Source organism: Telopea speciosissima, chromosome 4 (assembly GCF_018873765.1).
Source record: "Telopea speciosissima isolate NSW1024214 ecotype Mountain lineage chromosome 4, Tspe_v1, whole genome shotgun sequence".
NCBI lineage: Eukaryota > Viridiplantae > Streptophyta > Magnoliopsida > Proteales > Proteaceae > Telopea > Telopea speciosissima.
The window spans coordinates 22,616,539-22,633,693 of NC_057919.1; the positions used below are offsets into that span (position 1 = coordinate 22,616,539).

General features: G+C 40.1%; 1 protein-coding gene and 1 long non-coding RNA gene across 3 annotated transcripts; one reads left to right on the top strand and one right to left on the bottom strand.

The window, feature by feature from the left end:
* Window positions 1–1,589: 1,589 nt before the first annotated feature.
* Window positions 1,590–17,155, bottom strand: LOC122657366 (E3 ubiquitin-protein ligase RNF170-like). 2 transcript variants are annotated; one of them, XM_043852048.1, is made up of 5 exons: window positions 17,013–17,153; window positions 15,501–15,700; window positions 5,734–5,835; window positions 1,929–1,980; window positions 1,590–1,851 (listed from the first exon to the last, which is right to left on the bottom strand). In XM_043852048.1, exons 1-5 carry the CDS (start codon window positions 17,101–17,103, stop codon window positions 1,739–1,741), a joined length of 558 nt encoding a protein of 185 aa, XP_043707983.1. In that variant the 5' UTR covers window positions 17,104–17,153; the 3' UTR covers window positions 1,590–1,738. The 2 variants fall into 2 exon arrangements, with proteins under 2 accessions (XP_043707983.1, XP_043707984.1); XM_043852049.1 differs by lacking the exon at window positions 5,734–5,835 and having other exon boundaries at window positions 17,013–17,155.
* LOC122657367 lies at window positions 5,842–13,647 on the top strand. The gene is made up of 2 exons (XR_006332299.1): window positions 5,842–5,951; window positions 13,570–13,647. It is a non-coding gene; the product is annotated as an uncharacterized LOC122657367 (long non-coding RNA).

Consider the following 17,155-nt stretch of genomic DNA (forward strand, 5'->3'; position numbering starts at 1 on the left):
GTCAAAATATTGGGCATGCTAGCACACCTTCTGGGGAGGTCCATTTGATATCCAAAGATTGTTCATCACTTAGCACTCAACCACACGGTGTTGTGGTGTGTAAAGAGTGAATAATGGCCAGGAACCGGATTTTCAGTTGAACGATTTTGTCACCTATTTCAAACTTGCTCTTATTTAAGAACCATTTTGACCGCCATAGGCTTTGCCTAGGCTTTTCCTAGACACCATATGAACCAACTATCCACTCTGTCAATCAAGACTGCTCCTCCAGTAAACTTCATTCTTTTCTGTCTAGGGAGGCCTAATTGTTAGATTGTAAACTGCTCTCATGCAGAACAAAAACCACTATCTAATGTTATAGAAGCATGCACTTCTTTGTCCACAATAGTAGGTGGCCTCCGCAGAATGCTTAGCCTCCTGCACTAGAAGCGATATCCATTGTGTGAGAACGTGCAACTAGGTTGCGTGGTAGCACGCTCTGACTTTCTTCACATGCTTGAGCGCGACACACGAAAGCTATTGTGTGTTAGCGCATTCATTTTCTTCCTTACCTCCTATAGAGACCTCCTTCAACTTCCCAGGATTGTTCTTTCGCTTCTTCCACACAACTTCCCTTCTGTGAGATCTTTTGAAGTCATTGTGCGGAAGAAGTTTCAGGCAACCTATTCTAACCGCCTTTTTTTCCTCATTCGTGCGAACACATTTAACTGGGTGTCGAACTCCTAAATCAAGAAAGGGGTGCATCGGTAAAAACATTACAGCTAGTTGTTCAGGACAAGTGGCATCAGTTTTTTGTCTTAGGGCAATTAGCTTGGTCTTTGAGAAAGTTGCACGGTTGAAGCGGGAAAGAAGAAAACCCCCTAGGGATTTTCCAAGACTATTTTTTTATACTTACACGTTTGAGTGGTTCCTATGAAAGGTTTCATTAACGCCTAATCCATGTCGAGTAGACCTTGTGGCCAAAGCCGATCTTGATTCTAGCTTATTCAGATTGGACCGATCCCAATTGAATCAGTAGTCCTTAACTTCTACCAACCAATTCTGATCTACGTTTTTATATTCTGAACTTAGGAGTCTACCTGTCCAAAAAACTTTGCCTCATATGACTTACCATGCACCCATTGTTGACATTTAAAGTGAACGTGTGAAAGGATTCTTACTCAGGCATTTAGAAACCAGGGTTAATAGTCCATCCAAAAAAAATAAAAGTCCCATTTAAGTGAAAGTTTTCCTCCACCGTGAGTGAATAAAACATTCACTTTCTAGGATCATTATTACCCCTCCTGTACATAGTACATAATATCCCCTCCCTAAGTCCCCAACTGTTCCTGATACCCTCTGCACGCCATCCGAATCCATTATAGCAAAACGGCAAAAAAAAAAAAAAAAAAATTCATTTTTAAAATAGTTGGAATTACTTTAAACAGTAAAAATTAAATGATGCATACACAGTCGCTAAAACTTTTATCTCCTGAATAATTGGGGATATCCTTGTCATTATATGCAAAAATATTCAGAGGAACTAAAACAAAATTTGTTTTTTAACAGAGCGTTTGAACTAAAACATATATTACATTCACAATCTAGTCTTTTGCAGAAATATGAAATTCAGTGAGTCCAATGGATTCTATGGGATGAAATGATCTCTGATGAGTATAACTTCTGTAACATCCAAATGGAAATGTATCTATCTATCCTTCATGGCTTTGGTTCCAACACTACATGATAATGGGACAGCTCAACTACCTCCATGCCGGGAAAGGAGTGCTGTGCGATACATCGCAGCAATATGGAGGAAAAAGATGAGAGCTATGACGAGATCATCCAATATACCAATCAGTCCCACGACCCCTGCCAAACAGCAACCACAAATTGTTGAATAACAACCGAATTACATTAAAATAATCAAACTTGTTTAGGAAACATACCTTCTGGAATAATGTCAATGGGGCTCAGAATGTAGATGGCGCTTCCTAGCATCTGCAGATAAAAATTCAAAGTACACTTAATTAGTTTAAAAGCCAAAACTAACTCAATTCATCCAAATGCAATTCCACAAGTAAAAGCGTCCAGTAAAACATTGAGGCACAAATTGTTTCCAGGTAAAAACCACGTAATAAGCTCAGTATAAAAATAAGATCTTACCTGAAAATTTTCCTTCTACATGGTTCTTCTCTGGAAAAAAACGGAGACTAGTGCACTATTTCGGTCTTAAAACTTGTACACTAGGATATTAACCTATAGACAGACTGAAGTAGTCGAGGCTTAGTTGAGTCCAGTTATGGTAATTGGTTGGCACTGGTCACCTATGAACAAGGACAAACTCGATATTTTTCAAAATTTCTGTGGCACACTCTAACCGTGATTTCCATATACCATGATATATTTTCAACAATAGGTGTTCCATGCCAAACACTGATATTTGTGGTGGTACTTACTACCTATGAATTAAGGGAAACCTGTCATGCTTTGTCAGATTATGTGTATTAAAGCACCTGCCATAACTGAGGTTCTCAAGCCTTTCCTATCATCTCAGGAGAGAAGTGCAAAGCAAGGTAGCCTGACTGAAGAGTGGCCTTTGAACATAACAAAATCAAGAAATCACTAATTTACTGTCTAGGGGTTCTCAAGTTTATTTTACAATAGATGATAGGAAAATAGAAACAAGTGAATTGACCTATGTCAAAGTTCATTACATAAATTATGAGCTCATATAAGCATGTGAAACACACACATGTATGGGAGTCAAGATCCCTTCTAGCCTTGTTCCTAGGGATAGCAACCGGTTGGTTTCAGTGCAAATTTCACCAGTGGCAATGAAGGATAATTGCATGCAAAGCCGCAACCAAGATACATATGAAAATGACCTCAATACAGATGAAGCAGCAATGGAGCCATAGATGCACTGTGAGTGAACCACCGATAGGAGCAGGGTCCGCTGCCTAGGGGCAAAGTTAGACATGCTGCCATGGTTCTAGTCATTCCAGTTTGAGGCATACTTTTGCTCCCCTTCAAACAGCTGGCCGTGCTCTGGTAAGTGGTCTAACAGAGCATTTACTTCTCTATTGCTCCTCCCCCATCTACTTTTCTGTTCATTCTCATTTTCTGCCTTCATTTCCTTGCTTCCTCTCCTTCTACGGACCACTATACCCCCCCCCCCCCCAACATGGTATTGTCCATACTTTCATGCTAATCTCCATTTATATTCTCGTCTCCCAAGCTGATCCTTCCCTCGTATGCAGTTATCCCTTCTTATGGAACCCCAACTGTCTTGGCCCTCTTATGCACTTAAGTATTTCAGCAACCAGGCCAAGATCGGACTTCACAAAATCCGGAATTTTAATGTGATTTCCGGCCATTTTTTTTTCTATAATCTCCTGGCTGTAACCTTCTCCCCTCCCCAGTCCCCCCCCCCCCTCTTTAAAGGGGGGGGGGGGGGGGAAAGGATTTTTCTATAAATTACCTAACACACTGCTGAAGTGATGGGGTGGTAATTTTGGTAAACAGGAATTGAAAGAAAAGCTGTTGTATGTATAAAATATCATACATACAACAAATGCATATCGATAACTAGGGCTGGAAATTGGATAGGCAAGGGTTGGGTGACCCTCTAAGGCTCTAACCCATTTAAAAACTCCAACCTATTTGCTAAATGGATAAGAGCAGCCAAACCGATTTAATGAAAGATATCTGTTCCACATCACCAACCATCCAATACTCAGGGTTGACCCGACCAAGATCTGACCCCAGCTGTGGTTTATAAAAGAACAAAAGGGATGACATCTTACCTTCTAACCATTTCCTATTGCCATGTCACCACTTACAGTATATACGGGTCTCCACAACCCAATCTGAACACCTAATGAAAACTATTTTATATAAAGATTTGTGTAAATTACACCTGGGTACCTCACGTTTCAAGACCTATGTTTGAGGTACTTTTTCATATTTTTAAATTTAACCATGCCACCACCAACCTTGCCGTTGCCGCCTCTCCTGCCGCTTCTTTGCTGCCCCCTGCTCTTCCTCCCCTACTGGCCGAGACGACTCCACCCCCACCCTCTACTCCCTCCCCTTCCTCCCACTCTCTCTCCCACACCCCCACCTTTTGCTCTCCCTCCCTTGCTCCACCCCCACCCTCTACTCTCTCCCCTTCCTCCCGCTCTCTCTCCCCCACCCCCGTTGCAACTCCCACACACCCGCCTTTTGCTCCCTCTCCCACCACTGCCCTTTGCTCCCTCAACAACCACAGAATGCCCTTCCCTAAACAAATCAAGGAACAAACTCTGATACCAGACCACGATATCAGTGATCAAATCTGCTATCATAAACTCCATCTCAGGCGATGAAGCAGGCTGAATCACACTCCCCGTGAGAAACATCACACCTAATCTGAACTTGTTTTTCGCATGGTTTGTCGAGTACTTCTCTATGGCATCAGTAGGGGAGACATATAACACCAATTGATCCTAGAAATTGTTCAAGACGATACAATGAATCCGGCTATGCAGCTGAAGGTGAGTACATAAGTCCAGAGGCAGCGATTCTGGAGCTAACGAGCTCTAGCACTGATGCTGACAGTTTGTTTGTGAACTGGTTGGCAACCGAGGGTCGATAGATACCAGTGTCCAACACTTTGGAAGGTCAATTCGACGGGAATAGGAGGAAGGTTAGGTGAAGGATAAGTAAGTAACGGTGGATGTTCGAGAACGGCGACGAAGGGGGAGCCGTGGTGGACGGAGAATTGCAAGAGTGCTATGAAGAAGAGATACAAATCGCAAGGAAAAAGAGAGTAGGGGAGATGAAAACAGCACCAAGGAATGAAAAAAAAAAGGGACAACTCCTGCCCTTTAAATCAACTAATCCAGAAAAGCGACCTTCTAACCCCCCCCCCCTTCCATATGTACAATTATCTATTGAGACCAACACATATGACATACCTACACAAACTTCCCATCCAAGCTAAGGCATTGGATGGCTCCACTGATTCTATCCACGAAAAACCTAAACTACTGATGCTCATTGATCACATATATAATACGTGAACATGTAGACATACACAAATAAAAAAAGAGCTGCCCAGTGGATGAGGCTTCCGCTACTGTAGGGTCTGGGAGGGGCAAATGTGCACAGGCTTACCCCCTGCTTCGCAGGAGAGGCTGTTTCCAAGTTTTGAACCCACAACCAAAAGGTTGCAATACCGCAACTTAACTACTGTGCCAAGGCAACGGTTACACATAAATACTACAAAATTTAGATTTAGACACCGTGGGGACACAAAAGCGACACTTATATTACTCTGCATCCCCAGAAGTACAGAATAGAACCATCATATTTATTTCCCATCACCATTACAATTCGATGAATTCTTTTAGTAGTGCTTACGCTTTCACAGTTTCACTTTTCTGAACTTAAAATTTTTTTTCTGACAGATTTTACAGTAAGAAGCCTTAAACATGTATTTTGTATTTTCTGTTAACAAAACACAAACGAAATTGAAATTCAGGGCAAAACAAACTAATAAAAAGTTTATGCGATTAAGCTAAATTATCAAGAAAAAGTAACAAGTAAGCAAATACATCTAGGACACATGACATAAACTGGAAGAAGGAAAAGAAGAATAAAATCTTCAGCAAATTAAGTATAAATATGCACTAATACAGATCATACGAAGATAAATAAGTGGATCAAGATTGCAGTTCTTAGTTTGCATAGAAGTTGCGCAGACTTAACTGCCAAAAGCATGCGTAATCTGAAAAAAAGAGGAAGAGATCTTTGGGGATCCACCAATTCTCGTAACAACCTCCGGAGGAAAAATGGCAGGTCCTGTAATTTCTGCAAAGAAAGAGTCATGTTTCATAAATTAGCTCAGAGTAGAACCACTGCTGTCAAGGCGGCAAGTCCATGACTAGTCATTTTAGCCTAAAAAGGTCAATCATTGACGAGTTAATGTGTACAATGTAATTACTAACCAATGACGAAATTATGCAATAAAGCAGTTTTTTATGTAGATCTAAGATACATGCAGAAATATAGGCGTAAGAAGTAGAAGAAGAAGAAAGGCTAGCGCCCATCGAGCCAGCCATTAACTTCCATCGAGCCTAGCACTTAAAGCCCACCTGCGGCTCATGTTTTAGGCCCAATTAATGAGCCAGTTCTGGGCCCAACAAGGACCCTTCTTATGCCTTGTGTAGGAACACAGAGTCTTTTTGTTATTTGTTTCTAATTTTATTACTACTTGTTTAGTAATAGGTTGTTGCTGTTATATTACCACATATTAGTTGCTATTTGGGAGTAATTTCTGTAACAGATATTTAACCTATTAATAAGAGAAGAGGGGACAGAAATACAATCCCACGACTTTGATTACTCAAATTATGTTGCTTTGCTGCAATTTTCTACATGAAATAGGTGGCTGTGAGAGACAGTGAACCGACTTGTGAGAAGCTAGTTAAAGCTTGGGTAATGTAATATCCAATAAGTCCTTCCAAACTTTATTTCAATTACTAACATGTTTACTTCGATTGTGGGTAATGTATTTGGGTTCAAAGCCCTACGTGCTCTACATTTGGAGGATCTACGAATCCCTTCCACTAATTCTAGAACTTTCCAAGGCCCACCTCATGGTATCCAAGTTGAGAGGGATAAATTGAACAACAATGGTCATCCCCTATTGGGATGTGCTATGAACCCAAAATTTTGCTTATCTGCTAAGAACTATGGTACAGTGGTTTATGAATGTCTTCGCGGCGTACTGTCCCCTTACCTACATAGCCCATATGAGCAGATCCGGACCTTGTGTCCTTCATTTGCTCCCCATCCCCCCTTTTTCGGGTGGTGCTTGTGTGTGGGGTGTTTATCAACTGTACCCACAGCCCCTACTTCTTGCCATTTCCATTCCACATATAACAGACAGACCAGACAGAAAGGACAGCTAACCAACTTTTCTTTACTGTTGTTACCTTGCTGCTCTGTCGGGTTTGATCAAGTATTTCACTGTTGATAAAAAGAGTAAACAGCTATTGAAAATCTCTGGTTTTTTGTAGTTAAACCAGTCCTGCAGCACCTCTGTTTCTGGTTGTTCCTACTCTGTTTAGAGATATTTTTTACAGTATCATCTGACCTCCTCCTTATTTTGGACGGATTGTTTACTGCTCTAAAAGGTGAGCTTGAATAGAGTATGAAGGCATTCTGTCTTGTGTATTGATAGCTACTGACAGTTACTAAAACTGAATCAAAGTTGCAAATTTTGTATACTGTTGATCTGAAGTATCTCACCTTTGGTTTGGGTTGATTCCTAGATATGATGAACTATTCATGGAGTGATGGTAATACTCATGTTCTCGTGTTAATGTGCCATATGTTGAGATATAATGTTGTTTCTAAATCTGAAAATTAGTTTCTATTTTCAGTCCTAGATAAATAACTCGGAATCCCACTGTTGGATCTTCATCCTACTATGAGGGATTGAAGTACTACTAGTTACCTACATCTGTTTTGATTTTGGGAATAATCTAAACCCTAGATTGGGAGTTCTATGTGGTGTTAACCTGCAGTTGTGAGTCATACAATTCTGTCGTGGGTCGAATATTGAACCAGTTGCTGTTGGGCATTATCCCATTAGCCAATCAAGAGTTATAAGTTATAACCAAGGGCATGGAATACAAAAGAAGCTTCCCTTCACAGCTAAACAAAGCTAAAATACAAGCTTCTTATTTACTTTTTATCTAATAGTTCCAATGTGTGTATTGGTTCTTATCAAAGGATTTCTTAAAGCTCCATCTCAAAGATCCATTTTTTCATGGACTTCCATGGTTTCCATTGGATTTCCTAATCTTCGAAAAAGACATAACTTTCATGAAATACTTCCATGTCCATTTGGTTTGAAGTCCATGCCAAAATCAAATATTAGAACCTCTATAAAATATTTAAAGAAGATAAAAATGGTAAGGAAATACAGAACTATAATAAAAATAACTCAAGGTCTTGTGCACGGTCTAAGATCTTCGATGGGGACAAAAGCCCCATCAAAATACCATAAACCCCCCTCCTATTTGGCGGAGTGCTCGATCGCCGAAGGCAATCGTGCACAAAATCCACCCCCTAAAAATAAATAAGTTTAAAAGGAAATACATTATGGTATAATTTCCAATACCATGACAGGATCATTCTTTCATTTAGGAAGCACATGAACCCCAAAAATTTCATGGTGTAAGGCATGTTTTTCATGCATGGTTTACACAGAACAGAACAGGATCAGACAGTTTGAATCCTCAACTGCCAGAACTAGAAAGTCACACCAACACCCTAAATCATCTCTTCTTAAAAACCATCCACCGACCAAAGACCATCCACTTCAAGCTGGTTCAAACTTTCCATTAGTTCAAATTGAATGATCTGAAAATGAGACCATAATTCACCAGGAAAAAAAAAACAAAAGAGAGAACATAGACCACAGCTATCGCACCACAATATATATATATAATTTTACTGTATTACAAAAATCACTTTTTAAAGAATGTACTTCATACAAACTCAAACCCAATACCTCTTAATTAAGGTGAAGGAACCCTTATGTGTGTTTTATAAGGGAGCCTTTTCTTGGCTGCCCACCTAACTTAAACCTTGTAGAGTGATTTGGAAATTCTGAAAGTAGCATTAAAAGTGAGACTCTGTCTTGAAATATGTCAAATTTCAGAGCCAAATTCAATCGCATATACTCCCATAGTAATGTAGTCCTAGAATAGGTGATAATCCTACTAGGAGCCAATTGGAATCAAGCTTTGGTCAAGCCTGCTGTTTAGGGCTGATTAGGGGCTGTTTTAGGGCAAAATTAGGGTTTAGGATGGGAATTTGGGAATGGGGTTTATAGGGTTTTAATCTGCAGGTTTAGAGGGTCATTATGGTATAAAAATATCTGGATTTGGTTAGGTTTCAAAATTCTGCAGATTTAGGGTTAGGGTTCCGGGTTTTTTAAATTAGGAAAATAGCCAAAACTGGGGTTTACAGTAGGATTCAGGGGCAGGGCTTAAGGTCGAGTGTTAGAGGGACTAGGGGAAGGTTCGGCTGCAGCAGGGAGGTTTTCTGATGGCTGAATATGTCCCAGCAGAAAATTAGGGTTTTTAGGGTTTAAAGGATAAGAGGATTTTAGGGTTTGGCTGGACATAATGGGCAGCAAGTCTGGTCGAGTGGGGAGATGGTATGGGAAGGCTGTGCTCTGATTTGGTGTAAAACAGAGGTAGGATGATGGCTGGATAATGCCTAGATGATCTAGGGTTTTGGAAATTCAAATAGAAAAACAAGAGGGATCGAATGGGGAGGGAAGGAAACTAAAAACAGAAATTTAAATCTCAACTTACTATAGGATTCCACGGCAGCAAGTTAAGGGATGAAGGATGAAATCACCTTCGAAGAGAGACCCTCCCAGCCGTCACGGGCGTAAGGAGTCGCAGGATTCCACCCACCCTTCCACCTTGATGTACCCACAAGAATGCAAACACTCTTGAAGAGCGGCGAGCAGCGGCAGGTCAGCAGCGAGTAGAAAACAGTCTTTTAATTCAAATTTCAATTGTGGGGGAGCCTCCCACGATCTCTTATATTTATAATAAGGCCATAGGCCAATTCCTACTACAAATTAAATGCCTCTCCTTCACAAAAACGTGGAAGGGAGAGGTTAAAGTCTAATTAATTACTTAAAACAGTATAATGACTTAACTACCCCTACTAACTTAAAAATAAAAGAATCTAACTTAGAACAATTAACTTAAGTGAAGATTCCATATTAGCCAATAGGATATAAGAACCTATTAGCCAATAGGAACATTTCACTTAAATTAGACCAATTGAACCAATTGGATGCAACCAATTTAAGCGGTTCAATCTAAAAAATAGAAAAATAACTAAGTATGGAAAAATAGAAATCCTAGCCTACGGCTCCCTATTTAAACCCTAAGTTTAGGGTTTCTTCTTCTTCTTCTTCCTTCTTGGAGCTGCATCAACTCTCCCGTCTTGAAAACATTCATCCCGATGAATGGCTGGAGATCACGAGAATGGTCTTCCCAATCAGGGTCGAGTTGCTTGAGTTCATCTTCGCGGATGGTGCAATTTTGTATGCGGACGAAGCTCTTTGGAGGATGAAGAAGATTGCAAATCTGGCTGGACAGCAGCCTCTTGACGAATTACATGAACACCTTGTAAATCTTCATCATCAAAATAATGTTCATCATCGTCGGGGGAAGTGCATGAATGTGAATGCCGCCTTGGTCTTCATCTTCACCTTGAACTTCTTCTTTTTCAGCCACGTTGAGAGGCTTCTTCTTATGTGGGCAGTCCCTAGCGATATGTCCCTTGTCTTGACAATAATAGCAAGTAAAGGGGTCATTTCGCCCATAGAGTCTTGCCCTTGTCATCTACACGTGGGGGAACAGCGGACGAGAAGTGTTGCCTATAGAGGAGCCTTGTTTTGAGGTGCTAGTGTTGATGTAGGCCGGCTTGGAAGTAGAACCCGGCTGTTTACATGAAGTTAATAGCTCCTCTGCTTTCAAGGCCTTCTCAAAGCAATCTCGAACATCTACAACATCAACCACTCCAATTGTCTGTTGATCTCACTAGATAGTCCCAATCTGAACCTGGAAAGCATTTGGATGCCCTCCTCCCTAATGCCAGTGCGAGAAGAAAGAGCATTGAATTGCCTCATGTACTCGATTCTGATCATGGTCCCTTGCGGAGGGAGTTGAATTTATCCCGCATCCGAGACTGAAGTGCCTTGGTAAGTATTGCTTGCTCGGGTCATATTTCATGTCTTCCCAAGTGCGAGGTGCAGTACCATTGAAGTCCATCTCTCTTTCGGAGTTCTCCACCACTCACGTGCAGCTCCGACAAGCTTAGCGAATTACCTTCATTTTCCCTTCTTCGGATAGATCATACCAATCGAAATAGTCTTCTATTGCAGCAAGCCAATCATAAAACACTTGAGGGTCGATTACCATCGAATTCTTTCACTCAAGCTTCACCTTTGGTTACTCGTATGTCGTCGATTAGTACCTTGGTCTCCGGTGAAGTGGGACCTCATATACTCTTCAAAAGTGGGCTGCCGACCTCTGTCTCTATAGCCTCGGTGGTGATCTCTGTGTCCCGAGAAGGCTCACGGGCATATCTAGGTCCGTCCCGACGATCTCTATAGTGGTCTCTATCATCCCTGTCATCTCGGTCAGTCCTAAATCTGTCCCTGACCTATATGTCCATCTCTATAACCCCCGTAGTCATCTCTAGGGCTCCCATCTCTGTCGGGCAGCCTCGCATCGCGGAATGGGGTTGGTACTGTCCTCTTCTATGGGCAAGTTGCTGTCCCTATCGGGAGGGATTCTCTGTCCTTCCAAGTGTTGCAATCTAGTCATGATTGCATCATTTGTAGCCTTCGATCTCTTGTAAACTTGCGGAACATCTCTAACATGGCTGCCATAGGGTCGGCTGGTTGTGGCAGCACCGGGTTGCCATGCTCGCCCATGGCTCCGATACCAAAATAATGTAGTCCTAGAATAGGTGATAATCCTACTAGGAGCCAATTGGAATCAAGCTTTGGTCAAGCCTGCTGTTTAGGGCTGATTAGGGGCTGTTTTAGGGCAAAATTAGGGTTTAGGATGGGAATTCGGGAATGGGGTTTATAGGGTTTTAATCTGCAGGTTTAGAGGGTCATTATGGTATAAAAATATCTGGATTTGGTTAGGTTTCAAAATTCTGCAGATTTAGGGTTAGGGTTCCGGGTTTTTTAAATTAGGAAAATAGCCAAAACCGGAGTTTACGAGAGGATTCAGGGGCAGGGCTTAAGGTCGAGTGTTAGAGGGACTAGGGGAAGGTTCGGCTGCAGCGGGAGGTTTTCGATGGCTGAATATGTCCCAGCAGAAAATTAGGGTTTTTACGGTTTAAAGGATAAGAGGGATTTTAGGGTTTGGCTGGACAGAATGGGCAGCAAGTCTGGTCAGTGGGGGAGATGGTATGGGAAGGCTGTGCTCTGATTTGGTGTAAAACAGAGGTAGGATGATGGCTGGATAATGCCTAGATGATCTAGGGTTTTGGAAATTCAAATAGAAAAACAAGAGGGATCGAATGGGGAGGGAAGGAAACTAAAAACAGAAATTTTAAATCTCAACTTACTATAGGATTCCACCGGCAAAGCAAGTTAAGGGATGAAGGATGAAATCACCTTCGAAGAGAGACCCTCCCAGCCGTCACGGCGTAGAGGAGTCGAGGATTCCACCCACCCTTCCACCTTGATGTACCCACAAGAATGCAAACACTCTTGAAGAGCAAGGAGCAAGAGAGCGATCAGCCAGAAGAGAAAAACAGTCTTTTAATTCAAATTTCAATTGTGGGGAGCCTCCCACGATCTCTTATATTTATAATAAGGCCATAGGCCAATTCCTACTACAAATTAAATGCCTCTCCTTCACAAAAACGTGGAAGGGAGAGGTTTAAGTCTAATTAATTACTTAAAACAGTATAATGACTTAACTACCCCTACTAACTTAAAAATAAAAGAATCTAACTTAGAACAATTAACTTAAGTGAAGATTCCATACTAGCCAATAGGATAGAAGAACCTATTAGCCAATAGGAACATTTCACTTAAATTAGACCAATTGAACCAATTGGATGCAACCAATTTAAGCCGGTTCAATCTAAAAATAGAAAAATAACTACGTATGGAAAAATAGAAATCCTAGCCTACGGCTCCCTATTTAAACCCTAAGTTTAGGGTTTCTTCTTCTTCTTCTTCCTTCTTGGAGCTGCATCACATAGTCCCATGTATTGTCTTTTTCCCCACAATTTTAAACCACCGTCAACCATTTTTCAAAAACTAAAGAACTTTTCGTTGAATTTCAAAGCGCTATCAAGCTACATGACCAACTACACCAAGACTGAAAGTTGAACCGTGAATAGGTGACCTGGCCTTGACTGGTTCACACACTATGGGCCCTAGCAGGTGATACAGATCATGGTAGAAAGAGGAAGAACCTGCAATTGGTCTTGGTTCACCTTAGAACCAATTTCTGATCTTGGTTCAAGCCAGGGTTAGATCAGCCTGCGTATGGCCTTTTATGGCTTATTCTCTAGAAGATCTGGTGGGTTCCTATTGGAAGATCATGCATGGATCTTGAAATATCTTGCTGAAAAATTGCGTGTACCTTTAAATATCTTGCTAGAAGATACTTTGGCTAAAGATTTGGTATAGTTTCCATTCTTATAGTTGGTTCTTAGTTATTAAGTTAATAGAAATTAAGTTAGTAAGCTTCTATCTCTTGTAATAGCCAAATTAGTAAGTCTCTATTTCTTTTAATAGCGAAGGATCTTTCTTCTAGAATGATTCTATTTTTATTTTCTATCTTAGAGGCTAAGTACTCTCCATGCATAGAGAGTTGCTATTTTTTTGTAGTGGACTACTTCAATATTATAAATAAGAGTAGGGGAATCGTACCCCAATAATTTAGACATAAAGAAAAGATGAGGTTTTGTGCTGTTTTTCCTCGTGATATGCAAGATGGGCTGTGAGATCCAGTTGCAAGGTGAGAGGCTTTGCATGGTCGGTGGAATGTTGATTGAGGCTTAGGTGGGATGCGCAAGTCATATCCTTTTTATTGTTGCTTTCATATCTATATATATATATATATATATATATATATAAAGATTTTTGTAACTGATTTTTGTTCATCCCTATATCATCGACCTGTTGCAATTGATCTCTTTTACTTGTTTTTTCCCTGGTTCGAGATCAATTCAGCATTAGCAGGTCTACCACATGACAGATATTAGGGCCATACAGGGAAGCTTCTCTTGAGGGCTGTCCAGGAAACAGATCATTTTACATAATATTATCAATTTCTATGGCTTCATATACATGAATTGAACTACCTAGGCCATTTAGACAGGATGATCAGCCTGTCTAGACAAGCACCAGGCCAGAATGAATTTATGTCTAGACTGGTTATAAACATGGAATGAGATCTCGCCGAGATATCTCGGTTTTTTTAAGGTCTGAGACGAGACAAAGGACGAGTTAAGGAAACAGCATCGACTCGAGATCTCGGTATTTTACATTAATTGTATGCTTTCTACTACTAAATTATGTGTTGAATAGGGCCTATTAGTACGTCGTAGCCCACCAACCTAGGGTCCGAAGTCAAACTCCTATTTGGACTTTGATATTTCAAAATCTGAGAGTGTCATTGTGTTTAAATGGCCCAAAAATAGGCTGTATACCAAGTTTCATGACCTAACTAGGTCAAAAACCCATCGAAACTTGGCTTCGAGTTCAACAAAAAAAAAAAAAAAAAGAAGCACCAACTTGCCGAGATCTCGGTCCGACTCGGTTTTCTGCCTGGCCAAAACCAGGTCCGAAACTGAGACCTTGAACCATGGTTATAAAAGCACAGGTATGAATCGGTCTGTATCGTATCATATTGTATCAGCCGATATGTATTGGTATCTTAGTATCGATACGATATAGACTGATACGTCTCTTTTTTTTAAAATATATACTATATCGAATTGTATTGGCCAATACGGGTCGATATGTATCGAGATATATCGGCCGATACATCTTGATACATCTCAATACATACCGATATCATTGATACGGATAATATATTCCATAAAAAAGCCCTTTTCACTCACAGACTCGATATAGCTGCTGTTCTGGCAGGAAAAAAAAAAAAAGAAGGAAAACTCTCAACCGAGAGTCTGAAATCTTGCATTTAATCTTGGTTTTTCACACTTTTGGAGTTGAGGTTTCCAATCAACAGTAAAAAATGAATCAAGGAGTGCGACAACATCATCCTTTGCATTATCCAACTCTCCATTTTAGTGTTTACGCATGATACTACTTATTTATTGCTTATTTATATTGCTTTATTGTTCCAAAAGTGTATTTCCATGTGTATCTTAACCATTTCCATGCGGACCTAAAGCGTTCAATACGTATCTCCGATATGATACGATACGGCTCTTAAAGTCACCCAAACGATATTTTAGAGGATACCGATAATTTAAACCTTGGGTATGATGTGCTTCACAATTGATGCATGAACCACAATTTGAGGGGAGATTTAATGAATATGTTTCAGACACCTTTTAAAACGCTGAGTTCATGGTACAGCCATAGTTATGGCCTTTCAGTCACAATAACTAAATTTTAGTTTTTCCCTATTCTGAACTTTCAGCTCAACTTCATCTATTTTAATTATTTAATGCTTTTTTAGTGTAACTTGTTGGCAAACATTTTTCACTTTTTTCTTTCCATCAGATTAAGACCAACGACCAATGAGTTCCAGAAAAGTACAAAATATGAATTTTCTAATAAATTGTTGAGAATGACCATCAGGAACTATTTCTTGGCAGGACAAGAATGGTAACACTGTAAATTGCTTATCAATTTGGCCAATTCCACTTTTAGATTTAACAAAAATGTACCACACCTCCCAGCTGAGATATAAGTCTAGAAGTACCTGAATTAGACCATTTGTGCCTCCACCAAAGGAGCGATTGTACCTTTGAATATTTTGTAAAACCTGACTGACTTCTGGCTCATGACGGTGTTGCGATGATGCCTCAGAAGGTATCAACAAAGTTATGGTGCGACGACATATAGGGCACTTACATGGACTAAGTGCTGATCCGTGATGCCAAACGCGAAGTATACAATTTCCTGTACAACAGTGTAAGAGAAGCACAATAATCAAGACTTTCAAGTTAACAGAAGCAGCAGCAGGCATCAAATTGCAATGACAGAAAATCCCAAGTATTAGCTACATTCTTTCTGTTGACCCCCAGGCATGTTAGACAACTTATCCTAAGAAAAAAATAGAAGAGATTTTTTTTTTGCGGCATTAGCTTATCACTGAATATAAATGATTGTTCCCTAAGAACTAATCAAACTAAACAATGAGATAGCATTAGCATTATATTTGGTTTAGTGATTCCCAGACTTCTACATCCAAGAACCCACCTCTACAATCAAAGGTTGAAGGAGTTCAATTAGGGGTTATCCCTAGTGAAGAAAGTACAGGCAAAGTCCCAGCGAAGCCATGGTACCATGAGGTCCTATATTCACCTCAGGGAAGTAAAGGATGCAGGTCTAAGTCAAAAAATTCTCCACATAATCATGATTGCAGTTCATTTTTGGACTTTTGGAGGTTTTACTAGTCATCAATGGTAAGAACTCAGTGGTGCAACAGCAAATGCATAAGAGGAAGGCTTTTGGGAGGATTCTTCAATTTTTTTTATTTTTTATTTTTTATTTTATCTATACACTTGACTGATCCAGATTCAATTTGGACAATAAAAAGCCATAAGCTGCTGTATATAATAAGGCTACTTTGACTTCCATTGAAGTCTATCTGCTTAAGCTTCAGAACACAAGATAACTTATACGAACAACTCAGGTAACCACTGTGGTCTGTATAAACGTAGGGCAATATAAACAATCCAAGTCGTCCAAATTATTAGGCCCGACTTTGATTGACACAAGAATGAAATCACTTCAATAGACTTTTCCATCATGCTTCGATATGAAACCATCTTAGAACGAACACATGGATCTTAATGATGAACAGAACTTGGGTATTCTAGGTTTTCACCCAATGAATGCATTTCTATCACTTGTTAGAATTCCAGTGATGCCCAATAAGAGTGCATTTCTGGCAAATTACTTTTTAAATATTCAACACTCACAAGCTTCAGATCATAAGGGGGAAAAAATTATAATAAACAAATACATCCAATGAATCTAATCTTTCAAGAATTTTACAAGAACCGAACAGATTAACATCTCAAACGAACACAAAACAACTCAATTATCCTCTACCCTATCCTTCCATAATCCATTATCTTATTTTTTTAACACTTATCAGTAATGCATAAGAAAATGTGCCCTGAATACGGCATGGAATTCACGCACGAAGCTTTTCTTTCAATCAAAATAAATCAAGATTCTTGAAAGAGGATTGAGGATAACTCACCACAGAACCAATGAGAACAATTGGCTTGGCAAGGAAGGGTGAAGTTGTCGTGACAAATTGAGCAGCAATCGTTATCCGGAGGACCATCCATCTCTTCTCTTCTCACCGTATCTCATCTCATCTCTTCTCTTCTCTTCTCTTCT